Source organism: Delphinus delphis, chromosome 6 (assembly GCF_949987515.2).
Source record: "Delphinus delphis chromosome 6, mDelDel1.2, whole genome shotgun sequence".
NCBI classification, from domain to species: domain Eukaryota; kingdom Metazoa; phylum Chordata; class Mammalia; order Artiodactyla; family Delphinidae; genus Delphinus; species Delphinus delphis.
Genome location: NC_082688.1, coordinates 464,949 through 481,681, shown reverse-complemented (window position 1 = coordinate 481,681; position 16,733 = coordinate 464,949). Strand labels below are relative to the sequence as shown.

Here is a 16,733-nt window from a genome sequence, read left to right as displayed (position 1 = left end):
TTTTGAATTATGGTTTTCGCTGGGTATATGCCCAGTAGTGGGATTGCTGGGTCATATGGTAATTCTATTTTTAGTTTTTAAAGGAACTTCCATACTGTTCTCCATAGTGGCTGTATCAATTTACATTCCCACCAACAGTGCAAGAGGGTTCCCTTTTCTCCACACCCTCTCCAGCATTTGTTGTTTGTAAATTTTCTGAGGCAGCATCTCACTTTTAAGTGTCAGTGTCTGTTCCAGGTATGTGCGGCTGCATAATAATTGCTTAAAACAACTGTTGATTTTCTAATTATTCCGTGATGAGATTGGGCTCAGCTGGTTGACTTTTCTGCTATTGGCTGGTGGGTAATTTGTCTCAAATTCTCACCATCAATTCCTTCCCTCCCTGTTAGGTGTGATGCTCCGTCCTCACTGGTCCTGTGACTGTTCTGGGGGTGTGTTTTGGCCACACTTTGCAGCTTGTGGGATCTTATTCCCTGACCAGTGGTTGAACCTGGCCCACAGCAGTGAAAGCACTGAGTCCTAACCACTGGACTGCCAGGAATCTCCCTCCAGTGACTGTTTTTTTTTTAAATTTTATTTATTTAATTTATTTTTGGCTGCGTTGGGTCTTCGTTGCTGTGCACAGGCTTTCTCTACTTGCGGTGAGTGGGGGCTACTCTTCATTGCAGTGCGCGGGCTTCTCATTGCAGTGGCTTCTTGTTGTGGAGCACGGGCTCTAGACGTGCGGGCTTCAGTAGTTGTGGCACGCAGTCTCGACAGTTGTAGCTCACAGGCTCTAGAGTGCAGGCTCAGTAGTTGTGGCGCACGGGCTTAGTTGCTCCGCAGCATGTGGGATCTTCCCGGACCAGGGCTCGAGCCCGTGTCCCCTACATTGGCGGGCGAATTCTTAACCACTGCGCCACCAGAAAAGCCCCCTGTGACTGTTTTGATGCACTTAATCTGGTAGAAAGTTCTGGGACTTCCAAGCCCAGGCTAGAGGACTGGCAGGTTTACCTTCCTCCCTCTTGGGGGCCTGCTCACAGGTAATCAGTCTTACTACCTGGAGACCCTCATGCTGTGCAGAACCCCAGGCAAACCATGTGCAGAGGCCTCAGGGAAGGGACACTTGAGCAGCCCCCAGCTGTCCCAGCCACCCGAGTCAAGGTGCCAGACATCTTGGCCATTCTAACCCAGGCAGATACCACACAGAGTAGAAGAGCCTCCCAGCTGAATGCAACCTAGTTTTCAGAGTAAGTAATAAATTTGGGTGGTTTTTCATGCAACAATAGACAGCCGAAACAGCCAGCGTCCCTCACGGAGCCACAGTCAGGATGTGTGAGTGAGGCGAGAAGTCTGAGACTCTTACGTCCAGGCTTTCCCTCTCTCTCTAGGTGATCTCTCCAGAGGATTAGCCAGGTATTGTCACATGGCAGCTCAGGACTGTCAGGGAATGAGAACAAAAGCTGCCAGCCTTTCATAGAGCCTGAAACTGGCATGGCATCTCTCTCTCGGGCAGTTCAAGCAAGTCAAGGGGCCAGCCCCATTCAGTGGGAGGGGTGGAACCCACCTGCTGATGGGAGTAACGGCGTGAGTGGAAAGGGGTGAGAGAAGTTGTTGGGTGACGTTCAGACAAACGTAAAGCCACAAGAGGGGCTGCTGAAGCCAGCTGGGGAAGGTTCTCAGAGGACAGGAGTCAAGGGAATGAGCACTGCCTTGATCATGTTTTTTATTTTCTAGATTTTTGATGCTTTGACATCTTGAGGGCCTTGCTGGCTGGGGAGAGACTGCCCTTCCCAGGCTGGCTAATTCCTAGAGACAGCAAACAACTCACCCACCAACACACCTTTCACTTGCAAACCAACCGATCCAGAGCCCACACCCCAACCACCTCCTGTCACCAGTACACCAGCCAGTATTTCCCTGCCTAAATCACCCAGGGCCAGGTACTGGACCACTAGAGACCGCTGAAATTATTCAAACTATCCAATCCTAAACTTGCTCAAACTTGCGTACCCTGCCTCCTTCCCACTGAAAACACGGTAAAGGCTCTGGCCGAGCTCTCCTCTCCCTGCTGTTCCTGATGGCACTGGCGCTTCCCCATGTGGCCCTGCATAGTGTGGCGTGCCCCACTTGGGAGCTGTAAGTTCTAAACTCTTCTTTCAAGGCAGTTGGCTTTGTGTCTGTCACCTTACCATAGCTGATTAAAACAAATCCTGGGTTCATGTTAAGACAGAGGCCAGGAGGTTGAGGTTGGAAGGAAACCTATGTGGATTCGGAAGTCAGAATTCCTGCACAAGTGGTGCTGGAGAGAATGACAGTGAGTGAGTCAGGAGCTGAAATCCCCAAAGAATAAAGGGGGCAGGCCTTGGCTTTGGAGGTAACAGCAAGAGTGGAGGGGGGAATGAATTATTCTTCTGAGAAAATGAGAGTTAAGCCTGGCAGCTATTAGGGCAAAGGGGAAAATGGTCTGGAAGTGGTCATAAGGAGTCAGGAGAGCATCCACCCTACCTGCAGGCCCAGAGGTACAGGGGTTGTACGAAAATAAACATTTACACTTTAGAGCCTCCAGGGGAAGCCCGGGCTCCATGAGAGCATGAGGAAAGGAATGTTTAGAGAAAAGCAAAAGTTAGGGTGGTGATGATGGTGGACATGAGGGCACACCAGCAGAGCTTCTAGAGGGGAGAGGGGGTCAGAGGAAAGGACGTGCAGAGCCCTATAGGGTGCGATTGTAGGAAACAGGTGTGACCTGGGGTAAGGTCACCCATTTTCTGCCCCCATCTCCTCCATCTCAGCAGCAGCCAACACAGCGTCTCTCTCTGCCTCCTCAAACACTTCCTTTTTGATTTCTGCCATGGACACTTGTTTTTTGGGGCTGCCCGCCATCCTCCCTATCCCATGGGCACCCCAAACTCCTTGTTCAGGGAGTTTGCACAGTCCTGACAGGAGAGTGTCAAGCTGGCCAGTCAGACCCTCCCTCCTGAAGCATCAGAATCCCGGGTAAACCAGGTGGACCTGGCGCCTGCTGCAGACCCCTGGCCCTCAGGGCCTCCCTGGCTGCTGCCTTTCCTCAGCCTGGCCCAGTGGACCCTTCAGCCTGTGAGGCCCCTCTCCTTTTGCTGGAGGGCTAGATTAGCTTTCTCTGGCTTCACCCCCACTTCTGATGTCATCAGTGTCCTGAATAGAGTTACCATCTACAAACAAGGGTCTAACAAATCGTTCGTCCTCTGTCTCCCGCAGACTCATGCCTAGGAGTGCCAGTTCACTTGGGTGCCTAACAGGCACCTCTGACTCTGCCGGTCACGATTTCTCCCCTTCCCCACCCCCCAAACAACTTGTATCTAGGCCGGTTGTCTCCATCAAAAAAATGCCACCCCATTCGCCCAGCTGTTCTGGACAAAAACTTGGCCTCACCTTGACGCCCTCCTTCAAGCAACCCCATATTTAACCTGCCAGTAGGCGCCCAGCACCTTCTCTAAGCCAAGCACGGCCTTCTCTCGCCTAGACTCCCGGATTTGCCCTCGAATCCGCCCCTGGGTATCGAGCCCCACCCCTCACCTCTCCCTGCCGCTGCTGCAGGCCAAGCGCTCCCCGCCCCGACACAAGCCCAGCCTGGAGACTTCCCTCAGTGTAGAGACGCTGCACGGTGGAGACCCCGGGGCGGAGCCTGAGAGGGGGCGTCGGCCCGGCCCGCCCCCTCCACAGGTGAGGCAGCAGGGGGCGCAGGTGCGCCGGGTTCCCGCGGGCTGCGCCCGAGCTCCACCCTGCTGGCCGGGGCGGGGCGGGGAAGGGCGGGTTGGGGGGACGGACCGAGGCGGGGCTGGGGGGCGGGCAGGAGCCAGCGTGGGGAGCTGGGGGGCCGAGGGGGGCGGGGAGGGGTGGGGACAAGAGGGGAGAGGGATGGGGGCGGGGCGAGCAGGGGGCCGGGCGAGGCGGGAGCGGGGGCGGGGCGGGGGCGGGCGGGAGGCCGGGGCGGGGCAGCGGGGGCGGGGCTGGGCGCGCGGCGACAGCGGCAGCGGCAGCGGCGGGGGCGGCAGCGCGCGGCCGCCCCGCAGGGCCGCGGCATGGGACGGGTGCAGCTCTTCGAGGTCCGCCTGAGCCACGGCCGCGTCGTCTACAGCCCGGGGGAGCCGCTGGCGGGGGCCGTGCGCGTGCGTCTGGCGGCGCCGCTGCCCTTCCGAGGTGGGCGCGGGGTCCGGGAAGGGCCGCACCTGCGGCGGGCCGGACATGGCTCCGAAGCGGCGCGCGGCCGCTGGGCCCGGGACACGCGAGGCCGGGGGCGCGCGTCCGGCTGCGGGGGGCGCCGCGGGGCGGCCGGCCGGGCGGCGGACCGCGGGGGTGGGAGGCCGGCGGCGGTCGGGGCGGAGCAGGGAGGCCCGGGTGGCCCAGTCCTTCCGCATCTGCCTTTCCTGTCCTCTCCGCCAAGGGCCGTCCAGACTCGGGGCGCGGGCTTCGAGCCTGTCTACTTCGCCGAAGGCCACTCTGACCTGGACCCGCGACGCTTCTGACCTTCTCTGTCGGGTCTCCGGTCCGCCGCGCCCTGCAGCTGCTGGGCCCTCACCTGGAGCCCGGCCCGCGCTGGGCTTTCTCTCCCATACACCCAGGCAGCCCCGCCGAGTGTGCGGGTCCCCGGGGGCGGGCTGCAGGGCACTGCTTACACCCAGCCCGAGACTAGTCCCTAAGGGCTGGGAGGATCTTGATAATCCCTGCGTGCCGTAGGCCGCCGTAGCGGGCATCTGGGAGCCGAACCTGAGCCCTCCTGGCCGGTCCCTCTGCTGGCGCAGATATCTGGGACTTTGAGACCGGGGATCCGGTTGCTGCGGCGCCCCTAGCTAGGGCTCCCTGCCGGCGCTGGCCTCGTCTGTCTGCTGCCTGAGGTGTGAACCGGGCCCTGCGGGGGACATCACACCTGGTCCCTCTGGGCCGTGGGCGAACCGCAGCCCGGGCGGGGTCTCTCTCCTGACCCCGGCTCTGAGTGTGAGGTTGCGTGGTGTGTCCGTCCTGGGGCGCTTCTCTACCTTGGGGTGCTTGGCCAGAACCACAGCTGCCGGGCTTCCCTCTGGGCCTTGACCTTCCAGGCCCCCGTGTGGTTGACCGTTCAGCGCTTGGGGTGCCCGCTGAGGATGCAGAGCCACCGTCCTCTCTGGGCAGCTGCCTCCTCCGTCCCGGACCGGTGACACCGCCCACCTCCGTAACGTGTCGCCTCTTTCCTGTCTCCCCAGTTGGAGTTTGGGGTTGGGTGGGGGTAGGTGTGCTTGTGGCAGGGGCACCGGGGGGACAGTGCAGCTCTGCTCTGGGGCACCAGTGAGAGGTGAGTGCGGCTGGCAGGGCACAGGAAGGAGGGGTGGGCCGTGGCTGGAGGACAGACGGACACCACAGAGACCCCACGCAGAGCTCTCCTCCTGGCCTGCTGCCCTGTCACCCCCTGTAGCTGGGGCCCAGGGCGAACAGGCTGTTGTTGACCACAGTGAAGGGGTGGCCTGAGCTGTGCGTGACTAACCTGGGCTGGTTAGAGCCCCGCAGCCTCCACGTGGTGGGTAGGATGTGGGTAAATGGACAGCTGGGCCCCAGGAGGCTGAGGGAGTCCCTGACTGTAAGAGCCCTGAGGCAGGGAGAAGCAGGTCAGGTCACAGGCTGGAGAGTCCAGCAACGACTGGCCTCGCGCCAGAGAGGGTATTATTTTAAGTTTGCCCCCCAGGGGTAGGGGGGATGCTGGTGCTGGGGCCTCTGTAGGCCTCCGGCCCTGCCGGGGTGTGAGAGAGGAAAGACCATGGTTCTTATTTTTCCTTTCCCTCAAAAGACACTTGTTACCAGGCATTGATGCAATAGGGGGGCCCCCAGGAGGACATGGAGGGTGGGGGGCAGCAGGCCTCTGAACACTTGACTGAGGAGTGTCAGTGATGGTCTGCACTCAGCCTTGGGGACGCCGGCTGCCTTGGGAGCTGATGTGGAAGAAGGCTGGAGATGGAGCTGGAGACTGGGTCCAGCCCATCTGGAGGCTGGGGGTCAGGCGGGGCTGCCCTGTGCTCTGCTCTCGAGGTGGGCGACGAGGGAGGGTGATGCCCGGACAACAGTAGCAGCCAGCTGCCAGCTCTGCCGGCTCCCTGGGCTCTCACCGTGGGCCAGATGCCATTCCCACTTCCCAAGGACCAATCCATCAGTCTTCATAGCAACCCTGGGAGGTGGGTGTTGTCATTCCTCTCGTGTTACAGATTTGGAAACAGGACAGAGGGAAGTGGCTTGCAGGCTAGAGCTGTAGTGAAAGGATGTGGCAGAGGCTGGGCTGCCCCAGGTTTGAGGGAGCTGATGGAGGCTGGGACAGACCTTGGGGACCAGAGGGGGAGAAAGCAGACGGGGAGCAAGCAGAAGTCTTCGTGTTCAGACTGCAGGTGGTACATAGGAGGAGGGCTGCTGGACAGGTGAGAGTGCTGGCTCAAGAGGAAAGTTCCAGAAACCACTCTGGCACAGGATCCACATGATGATTCTCCTTAGAGAACTGGAGCAGCCCCAAACCTCCAGTTGCCCCTGCGCCTCCATTATTCCCCTGCGGAGGAGAGATTGGACAGGGATGGGAGTTTGTTTCCAGTTGGTGATTGGAGACTGTTCATCCAGGCAGGGTCCCCGAAGGGGCCTCACAGCATATGTGCAGAGGGGGCCCTGGCACAGTCGTTGGGAAGTTCACAGAGTTCGAGGGCCGGTTTGTTTTTCTGGGGCCAGGTGCCACCCTGACTTGTTCACCTTAATTGTGTGGCCGGGTCCTGGCTGAGTGTGTGCCTGTTTCAGCCACCCTGCTTTTGGACGCGTAGGCTATGCCTAGGTTGTTTGCTATTAGGAGCAGTGTTGAACAGGGTGAACAGGGTGAGATTCTAAGGGGATCTGCTGGATCCCTGGAACGCGTGTGTAAAATTACAGCAGATCTGCCTGCTTCTTCTCCAGGACCTCCGTCGTATCAGCCGACAGGTTGATTGCTATAAGCAAGTGTCTGTTTTTCTACCTTCTCTATGACACGTATCAGAATGTTTAATATTTGCCAATCTGATGTGTTAAATGGTAAGTCACATGAGTTTCCGTGAATTCTAGTGAGGTTAGACAGCTATTCCTTTATCTGCTGCTGTGTGAAAGTCACCTCTAAGCAAACAAATCACGCCTAAACTAAGTTGTTTAAAGCAACCATTTTATTATAACTTGTGCTGTTGTGGGTTAGGATTTTGGGCAGAGCTCGGCAGGGTGATTCTTCAGCTCCGTGTCCCATCCACTGGGGTCACTTCACAGTGCTTCACAGTGCTCAGCTGTCACTGGGCCAGTCTGGGGACCATCGCACCCCTTCCAGCACACTCCATTGTTCCCAGCATTCCCAGGGCAGCCGGATTCAAGGGGGGACGCACCCTCTCCAGGAGGAATGTTTCCAGAAGTGTGACGCCTGCAATCCACCAGGACGTCTTCTAGTTACTTTACAGTCAGGCTGCCCCTTCTCTGCTCGTTCCACGCCGTGCCTCTCTTGGGATGTGTTGGTCTGTAGGAGCACTGCTGATGTCCCAGACCTCCAGGGTGGGAACAGTTCCAGGTCTGGCCCTAGGAGGGGATGACGGGTGGAGCGTGGATTAGAAATTAGGGCCGAGGTCCGGGTGGTGAGCCTGGGCTGGCACGGAGGCTGAGGGCTGGTCACTGGCAGTGCTGATGGGGCGGAGGCCGAGTCACGGGTTCGTGGAGGGCAGCCCAGTGCACTGTGGGACCAACAGGAGGCCTGCATCAGCAAGGTGGGGCCTGCCTGGGGAGACCACAGACAGACCTGGTGTGGCTGCCCCTGGCCCTGGGCACTTGAGACACTGCATTCTTCCTGCCTGATGGCTTTGTCAGGAGGGTGTCAGATTCCGAGTTACCTTCCCTTCACCAGTCCATCAGGTCAGGGGAGGACGGGCAGCTGGGCAGGCAGGCTAAAGCCTTTGGCCTTGACTCAGCCCCACAGGGAGAGGAAGAAATGGAGGGAGCCACAGGGCTACCTGTCACTGAGCTCCCACCCCCTGCCCTGTTTGGGTCTCCAGCCATGGTGTCCCCTCTGGTGACCGGCCTCGGCTGGGCCTGGTCCAGCCATGGCCTTCTGACTGTAGTGGGCTCTGGACGGAGGAATTTGTGTTCCTGATCACAGGGCGGAAGGCGGCAGCAACCCTGCTGCCTGGTTCCTGGTGTGTGTGCTTCCCCTGGGGAGTGTGGGGGAGGACCAAGCCATCTCGATGCAGAAATCAGCGCTCCTGGGCAGTACTGGCCCAGGAAGCCAAGGTGTCCCCACCCTCTGGTGTGCCAGACTGTTGGGTTCCTTATCTGCTCAGGCGGGTCTGACCACATTCCTGCAGCATGAGGGCTAATAGGTAGCTTCCTGGAGCCTGAAGGGGTGCCTCCCAGCCTAACTGACTTGCCTGAGAGGCAGCAGGAAGGTGGGGTCAGACGTCAGCTGCCCCAAACAGCTGCCTCTGTTCACCTAGGGTTTCCCAAGCACCCCTGTAGGGAGCTGGGTTTTCACAGGTCTGGTTGGGCGGGGGCTGGGGGTGGGGCTTTGCCCAGGGGTCATCTGGGTGACCGTCAGGGCCTTCATGTTCTGGATGGCACGACAGGTAGAACTCTGTGCCTCGCCACCCTGGCTCGCTGAGAGCACCTGAAGATGCGGCACGGACAGGAAGTGTCCTCTGGAGGGTAGCAGGCCATGTGCTGGCCTTCCCAGGGCCTAGCTGGGTGGTCCTGGGTGCTGCCCGTCCTGCCTGAATCCCTGTGCTGGGGCTAGGGAGGGGCCCAGGCCAGTCTGGTTGGGGCTCATGCTGTCCCCCCCTTGCAGCTATCCGGGTGACCTGCACGGGGTCCTGCAAGGTCTCCAGCAAGGCCAATGACACAGCGTGGGTGGTGGAGGAGGGCTACTTCAACAGCGCTCTGTCCCTGGCCGACAAGGGTGAGTCTGGGAACCCTTCCCTCACCTCATCCCACTGAGAGTGGGGTCTGTCCACCTGACTTCCCCATCCGCCTCTGGCATCCCCGTGCTAGCCCACCCTCTCCCAGGACTGTGCACCTTGCTGGATTTCCCTCCCTGGCAGGCACAGGGCATTGCCTGATGGGGGCTGGGTGGCTGAAGAGGGCCACCTTCTCCTGGATTTGGATGGGCTCCGGCCCCCGGAACAGCCCTGCCCCCTCTCCTGTTCAAGCCAAGCTCTCACCCCCATCCTTTGCCCAGGCCACAGCCCTGTGCTGCTGAGGTGCTGGAGACAGAGGCTAGGAGCCCAGCAGCCAGATGCAGTGTGAGCTGGTTGGCTGCAGGGCCTGCTTCTGTCCTGGACCCTGTGAGGTCACCTTGTCCCCTCTCCCCTACCTCCCTTCTGTCTCTGCAGGGAGCCTGCCTGCTGGAGAGCACAGCTTCCCCTTCCAGTTCCTGCTTCCTGGTGAGAGCCCAGCCTGGCCAGGCCAGGTGGTGGCAGTTGGCGAGGGTGGGTGGGAGGTGGGGTGGGGGGCAGTCGGGTACCAGTCCCTGCTCTCTCTCCAGCCACAGCTCCCACGTCCTTTGAGGGCCCTTTTGGGAAGATTGTGCACCAGGTACGGGCCACCATCGACACACCACGTTTTTCCAAGGATCACCAGTGCAGCCGCGTGTTCTACATCTTGAGCCCCCTGAACCTGAATAGCATCCCAGACATCGAGGTGAGCCTGGGCAGTGGCCTCCTGGGTGGGCCCACCCTTGCCTGACACCCTGTCCCCAGCACAGGTGAGGCGGCCAGGGTCTGGAAGGGCAGCGGCCTCTCTGTCCTGAGCTGACCCGAGGATCCCGCCTACCCACACTTGCCAAACCCCCTCTCTGTTCTCCTCCCAAGCAACCCAATGTGGCCTCCACCACCAAGAAGTTCTCCTACAAGCTGGTGAAGACAGGCAGCGTAGTCCTCACCGCCAGCACCGACCTCCGAGGCTACGTGGTGGGGCAGGTGCTGCGGCTGCAGGCTGACATTGAGAACCAGTCAGGCAAGGACACCAGCCCTGTGGTGGCCAGTCTGCTGCAGGTCAGAGTCCCCTCGCCTGCTGGGCCCTGGCCCCACGGGGCAGAGGAGGGGTAGGTGGCTGGCCTGCCCAGGCTCACAGGCTGGCCCTTCCCCAGAAAGTGTCCTACAAGGCCAAGCGCTGGATTTATGACGTGCGGACCATCGCCGAGGTGGAGGGCGCCGGCGTCAAGGCCTGGAGGCGGGCTCAGTGGCAAGAGCAGATCCTGGTGCCTGCCCTGCCCCAGTCCGCCCTGCCGGGCTGCAGCCTCATCCATGTGGACTACTACCTGCAGGTGGTAGGGATACAGGGGTGGGGTGGGAGGAGGGGCCGGTGGCCTGGCTCCTCACTCGCATAACCTCCCCAGGTCTCCCTGAAGACGCCGGAAGCCATCGTGACCCTCCCGGTCTTCATCGGCAACATCGCTGTGAACCACGTCCCACTGAGCCCCCGGCCAGGCCAAGGCCTGGTGGTGCCCTCAGCGCCACCCCAGGAGGAGGCGGAGGCTGTGGCTGGTGGCCCCCACTTCTTCTCGGACCCTGTCTCCCTCTCCACCAAGAGCCACTCACAGCAGCAGCAGCCGCCTGCAGCCCTCGGCTCTGTGCCTGGCGCCCCTGAACCCCATCCTCAGGATGGTAGCCCTGCCCCCCACCCGTTGCCCCCTCCCTTGTGCATCTCCACAGGTGCCACCGTGCCCTACTTTGCAGAGGGTTCTGGAGGGCCGGTGCCCACGACCAGTACCTTGATCCTCCCGCCTGAGTATAGCTCGTGGGGCTACCCCTATGGTGAGTGGGGGCCTGGGGCCTGGCAGGGAGGGGGAGCCACGGGCCCCATGCAGACCTGGCTCTCTCCCTGCAGAGGCCCCGCCATCCTATGAGCAGAGCTGTGGCGGTGTGGACCCTGGCCTAACCCCAGGGAGCTGACCCCATGTCGCCTTCTCCGGACGGGCGGACCTACGCCCTGGGACTAGGCTCCCAGGGCCTCGTGCCTTCGCTCCCGGCCTGGCCCGGCCCACTCAGGACCCGCCGCTGCCCGCCGTTCCCTGCGGCCTCTGCCTCCGGACCAGCTTCTGCCCCGACCAGCCTCCGCAGCCCCCCTGTAGTCGGCCTCTCCCCGGGGGTTGGGGCCTAGAGAGACTTGGTGTAAATAAAAAGCTTCATTTGTAGAGCTGGGCACAGTGGCCTGTGGGACGCCCTCCTCTGCCGGGTGTGTGTGCCTGTTCGGGTAGTGGCTGTTGTGGGTGTGCCCAAGCCCCCGGGCTTCTCAGCCCCTCCCCTCCCTATAGGGCACGCCCCTCAGCCTAGCCCATCCATGCACGACACGCCCTCTTCGGGGCACGCCCCTCTCCTCGGCCCCGCCCCTTGCCGTCGTTTCCCCCACCCCCCACCCCCTTCCGCTCTGGGTCCCTCCTCCTTCCGGGCGTCTTGGACCGGAAGGTGGGGGGGGCGGGGGAGCGATCCGGGCAGGGAGCAGAAGCAGCTTTGGGAATCGTCCGTGGCGGTTAACCAGGCCCGGGCCAGGCGCTTGGCCTCCCGGTTCGGCTTCAGGATTTGCCCTCGGAGGCGGGCTTGCGTGTTTGGAGCCTCAGCATCAACTTAAGTGGCCTTGTGACAGAGGGAGAAGACCACCGCTGTTCCATTTTGTTAGCATACATCTTGGGCTAGCCGTCTGGCACCCACCACTCCAGGCTACGCAGTTTAGACTTCGTGTGCCAGACGAAATCCGGTCGGGGGGAGGGAGCAGGCTTCCCCAGTTCCTTTACCCTTGGCCTCAAGTCTCCTGCCCCTGCCGTCACCACTGCCACGTCTGGCTCTGAGGGATGCTGCTTCTCACGCTGAGAAGTAAATAGTATCACTTTTGCACACATCCCACTGGCCACCCTTTACAGTTGGAACTGTACAGGCAGCCATGTACCCTAAAACTTTACTATTTGTGGGACAAGGAGAGGATGAATATTGGACAAAAACACAAAGCATGCCACAAGAAGGATAACCTGTGAAACATCTACTAGAAGCTGTAGCCTCATAGTTGAGACTCTGCCTGTTTCAAATCCCATCTCTGCCTCCCGACAGTGTGTGGCCTTGAAGGCACACCCCTGCTTTGGTTTGCTTACTTACAGAATGTGGATGAAAACGACGTCCACATCCCAGGACTGAACTGACGGTCACTGAGTCAACACGTAACACATCATGTGCCGAGAAGAGCACCTAACATCATTGGTCGGCGACAATACCAGCATAGGGTGGGTCGGGCTGATGGTGCAGAATGGGAACATCACCTACTTCTGACACATTCATTTACAGTCGGTCTTTGCCTAATGAAGGACTTTTTTTCACATCTTATCTATTCCTTCAACAAATATTTTGTCTCCTGCATGCCAAACATTGTTCCAGGTACTAGGGCACACAAAACAAAAATCCCTTACCTTTTGGACTTAGTGGGGCTGACAGGCAATATGGCAACGGAATGCTATGGAGTAAAAGAAAGCAAGGAAGTTTTGGGGTGCAGTATTGTTTTTAAATAGGGGCAAGTGGACATTTCCCTGAAGAGGTGGTATTTAAGACCCAAGGATTGTCAAGAAGTGAGCCACACAGATACCTGAGATATAAGTGTTTCAGAGTAGGGGCAAACTAGGGCCCAAGGCAAGAGTGGAGAGAGAAAGGCTGGTGCCAGAGAAGGAGGTGCGGGTGAAAGCTGGTGGAGCTGTGCAGGCTGTTAAGCAAGACCGCTCCTGAGCCTCCCGTCCTGAGGCTCCAGACAGAGCTTGGGGTTCCTGGCCTGTCAGGAGCTGACTCAGGCTGTCCCCCCAAACCTGGGAAGTCTTCCTTGGTACTTAGGATCGTCCACTGCCTCCTCTGCAGCTGAGTGCACCGTCAGTGCACTTAGTGGAATTTTCCTGGAGTCTCATGTTCCACGAGATTGAACCCTCACAGGAGTGAGGCCCAGATTACCCTTTGACTCAGGGCCTCCCCAGTTCCTGTTGTGAAGACTGGCCAGAGAACCCCAATTTCAGTCTATGCTGCTTTTCTCAACTCCCAGGGGATGGCAGAAACACGTCTGGCTACGGGGAGTGGGTGGCCTAAACCAGTCTACGTGGGCTGTTCAGTGAAGGCTGCTTGATATGCAGGAAAGGTCTCGCCCTGTGCATAACTGGGGGGCTTGCAGAAGGCTGGGGTGACCCGAGAGGCTGCCCAACTGGGGCCACCTCCTAACTGGAGCACACCACCCCCGGCAAGCCTGGCATCTTCCCTAACCAGAGCGCCCCCCCCCCGCCCCCAACAGGGACAATCCTCCGCCTTGGACATTCCCCACCCTACCCACACTTCCCAACCAGGACACTGTCCCCAGCCAGGGCACAGCCTCCTAGCGGGGCACCTTCCCTAATCAGGGCATCCTCCCCGACAGTCCGGACATGCTCCCAGCCGAGCACCCCAGCGTTGGGGCAGTCCCTCTAACTGGGGCACCTCCCCCAACTGGAGCACCGCCAACGCAGGCAATCCTCCCCAAAGGGACATCCCCCCTCCCGCCTCAGGGCAGCTTTCTCAGTCAAGACATCGCCCCCCGCCAGGCACACCTCATAACCGAAGCACCCCCACCCCCGAGCTGGGCCATTCTCTCTAACCGGATGCAGCCCCAACCGGGGCACCCCTCCCAACCGGGCACAAGCCCCACCCGGGCACCGCCCTAGGACGCAAGTCCAAGTCCGCCTTCTGTGAAGGCAGACGGAATCGATGTGTGTCCGGGGTTAGAGGTCAGGGGTCCTTCCCTACCCCGGCCGGCCCGCTACAGTGCCTACGCAGAATGAGAGAATATAGTGCAAACTGGAGGACTACGGGAGGACGACGTCCGGCGCCGCGCCGACCCCGGAAGCCCGCTGCGCCGGGCTCCACCCCCGCGGCCGGCCATCGCGCTCCGGTTCCGGCCGGGGCAGGCCCGCGCCGCGGACGCCGCTCTCGGGCTGCAGCGCGCAGGCGCGGGGGCGGGCGCAGGCGCAGACGCGCGCGACCGGCCCCGCCCCGCCCTGGGCCGCGAGGCGCGGGCGGGGCGATGGCGCGCGGGAGGGGCGGGGCCACGCTGCGGGCCCGGGCCATGGCCGCCGCCGATGCTGAGGTGAGGAGCGGGCCGGCGGCGGGCGCGGGCACGGGCGCGGGCGTGGGGGCGGGGGCGGGCGCGGGCCGGCGGGCCGGGCGGGGCGGGCGCGCGGGCGGGGGCGCGAGCGGGCGGGGTGCGGGCTGGCCGGCGCCTCCTCGCCGCCGCCGCCGCCGCGCCTCAGGCCGAGGCCGGGCCGAGGTGGCCGGGCGTCCGGGCCGCGCTGCGCGGGGCGCGCTTTGTGCGGGCTGGCGGGCGAGGTGAGGGCGCCGGCGAGGCGCGGGCGAGGCGGGGGCGCGGGCGAGGGGAGCCGCCGCCCGCCCCGCCCGCACGCCCGCCCCGCCGGCGCCCCCCGTCCCCCGCCCCCAGGCCGCGGCCGGGAGCCCCGCGGAAGGGGCGGAGGACAAAAGGGAAAGTGGGGCGAGCCGGCCAAGTTGGCGGCGCGAGCGAGGCGAGGCTGTGCGCTCCCGGCGCCGCTCTTGCGCCCGCTGACCTTTCACTTTGTTCCGAAGAGGATGGCTCGGTCTTGAAGGAAAAGTTGGCCGGGCCGGCGCGCTTCTCCCCGGACAATGCTGCCGGCCCCGGTGGCTGTCAGGAGCAGGAATGCACGACTTCGGTTGATTTCCAGGCAAACCGCTCACGCGGGCTTTGCATGTAAAAAGTTCCCATGCTTTTGTTAATGTTCCTGGCCTCCCCTTTGCTCGTCCTCAAGGATAGTTTTTCCCTTGCTTGTAGCAGCAGAGAAAGCAAACTCTTGCGAGATGGGCCACTAGCTTCCCGCAGAAGGGAAAAGCAGGCGGGAGGCGGTGTGCCCGGGGAAGTGCAGAAACAGTGCGCTCTCCGGGCTGACACGAGGGACCAGTTTGGAAAAAAGTGATGATCTAGCAGTTTCTCTGTGAAATTGCTCCATGTGTAGTAACTGCGGGGACTTCTGAAGATCAGAAAGCTAAGGTGTGTGATAAGGCCCTTTTGCAATAACCTGGTGTGTAGACGTAGTATATTTTTATCCAGGTAATGCACAATCTTTTAACATTTCTTTAATTTTCTCTTGCAGTTTTGGGGGGTGTGGATGTAAGTAAACTGGGGAGGTGCAGGGAAGTTCCTGAATTCAACGCAAGGACTGTTTATTAGCACCTTCAACACTCAAGGAGTGTATTAGGTTCAGAAAAACAGAAAAGGTGAATTAGATAACCCCAAGTCACTTGTAGGAGAGAAGATGTGTAGTGATTATGATATCGTTTATTGAGCAACTTCCGGGTCCCGGGCACTGCAAGCCCTTTAGGTAAGTCCTCTCCTTTAGCTTTCTCTGTTCTGTGCAGCAGGTACTGTTATTTTCTATTTAGCAGATGCGGGAAACAAGGCTTGGAAGCGATTGAATGACTTGGCCTAGCCAGTTACAGGATTAGCAGTTGTTTGGTGTCTGGCACATAGTAGGCTTTTAATTAATAATTGATGAACAAATCGTCCCAGATGTCTCTGATTCCACGGGCAGCCTTGAATAGAGGGCTTGACTGAGACAACAGCAATGACAGCTTCTGTTTACTAAGCCCTTACCTGTGTCCAGCCCTGCCTTAGCTGCGTGAATTCACTCATTAAAGCCTGACAGCGATCTTTTGAGGTGGGTACTGTTATATCCCCATTTGCACTGGAGGAAAACAGGCACAGTGTGGCCCCAGGTTACGGAGCTTGTGGTGGAGAAGATGGATGCAGGTGGTCTGCCTCCAGAGACTGTTGAGCTGTGTCTGTGGCTGTCACTTTAAGCTAATGAAAACTCTGGGCTTAGATTCGTGATCCTAAGTGTTTATTATGGAGGTGCACGTTAGGTGAGGGGCCTCCTGGACAGTGGGTAGGCATGAGGTCATCTGTTGCCACTAAATCGGCGAAATGGTTCCTGGGTCAGGGTTTCCCAGTTGCCAGATGATTAAACCAGAAAGTGGACACTTGAAATTTATCTGACTGTATATTTACTTTTTCTTCTTTTCCTTGACCTAGAAAGAGGTCACCACTTTTTCACACTGAAAAGAACTGCTGAGGTGATGAAATGCATCCCCTGTTTTGTGGATTAGTAAGTGGGGGCTCCTGGGGTTTAATGTATGTTCAGGGTCACCTAAGGCTTTTGACCCAGCAAGACGTTACCTTTCAGCAGGAGGGCCTTCCCAGGCAAATTCTGTGCTTTTCTAGCAGGGTGGCTACTACGTGTCTCTTTCTTTAACCTTGTTTTGTGTTTCTTAAAATAATGCATGCACATGCACAGAGTTTAGAAAGTCAAATAGTGCTAAAAGGCAGTAAAGAGGCTGCCATCCTCTCCTGCTTTTCAAGAGAGGGAGCATCCACTCTTAGCCTTTGCCTCACGTTTTAAATAACACGCTTGTGTTGTCATGCCTTCATTCACCAATTTGAGGCATTATCTGTTGGCTTCCACTAATGGTAGATGACGATTTCAGTTCTCTCATACTCTGTCTCTCATTTAGGTAACTCACAGTTGTGGTTAAATCTGTATCAGAATCTTTGTCAGTCTGTTCAGGTCATTTTTGTGCCGTGCTGAGCTGGATGGTAAACCACAATTGGATTTCTTTTCTTGGGCAGACTTTTTTACTTCCCTTGAGTTAGTAATTGCTTTATTTTTCATTGGCCTGATTCCCCTTGAACCTCGGAATAAT

At 59.4% G+C, this 16,733-nt stretch overlaps 2 protein-coding genes and 1 long non-coding RNA gene across 8 annotated transcripts in view; 2 read left to right on the top strand and 1 right to left on the bottom strand.

Annotated features, from left to right (window-relative positions):
* Positions 1-3,980: 3,980 nt before the first annotated feature.
* Positions 3,981-11,151, top strand: ARRDC1 (arrestin domain containing 1). Of its 3 annotated transcripts, none has more exons than XM_060013674.1 (8): positions 3,981-4,158; positions 8,804-8,914; positions 9,348-9,398; positions 9,500-9,654; positions 9,825-10,007; positions 10,103-10,279; positions 10,364-10,769; positions 10,843-11,151. In XM_060013674.1, exons 1-8 carry the CDS (start codon positions 4,041-4,043, stop codon positions 10,905-10,907), a joined length of 1,266 nt encoding a protein of 421 aa, XP_059869657.1. In that variant the 5' UTR covers positions 3,981-4,040; the 3' UTR covers positions 10,908-11,151. The 3 variants fall into 3 exon arrangements, with proteins under 3 accessions (XP_059869657.1, XP_059869656.1, XP_059869655.1); XM_060013673.1 differs by having other exon boundaries at positions 10,352-10,769; XM_060013672.1 differs by having other exon boundaries at positions 10,352-11,151.
* LOC132426880 (uncharacterized) lies at positions 7,013-13,917 on the bottom strand. The gene is made up of 3 exons (XR_009519776.1): positions 13,755-13,917; positions 12,410-12,453; positions 7,013-7,700 (listed from the first exon to the last, which is right to left on the bottom strand). It is a non-coding gene; the product is annotated as an uncharacterized lncRNA (long non-coding RNA).
* Positions 13,918-14,046: 129 nt separating this feature from the next.
* EHMT1 (euchromatic histone lysine methyltransferase 1) overlaps positions 14,047-16,733 on the top strand; it is a 148,019-nt gene continuing 145,332 nt past the window's right edge. For 2 of the 4 annotated variants that reach the window (XM_060013668.2, XM_060013666.1), the window contains exon 1: positions 14,053-14,094. In XM_060013668.2, coding sequence (XP_059869651.1) covers positions 14,074-14,094 — 21 coding nt within the window. In that variant the 5' untranslated portion in view covers positions 14,053-14,073. Of the gene's footprint in view, positions 14,095-15,212; positions 15,356-16,733 lie in introns of those variants that run through there. The other 2 variants (XM_060013667.1, XM_060013669.1) reach the window with 2 other exon arrangements.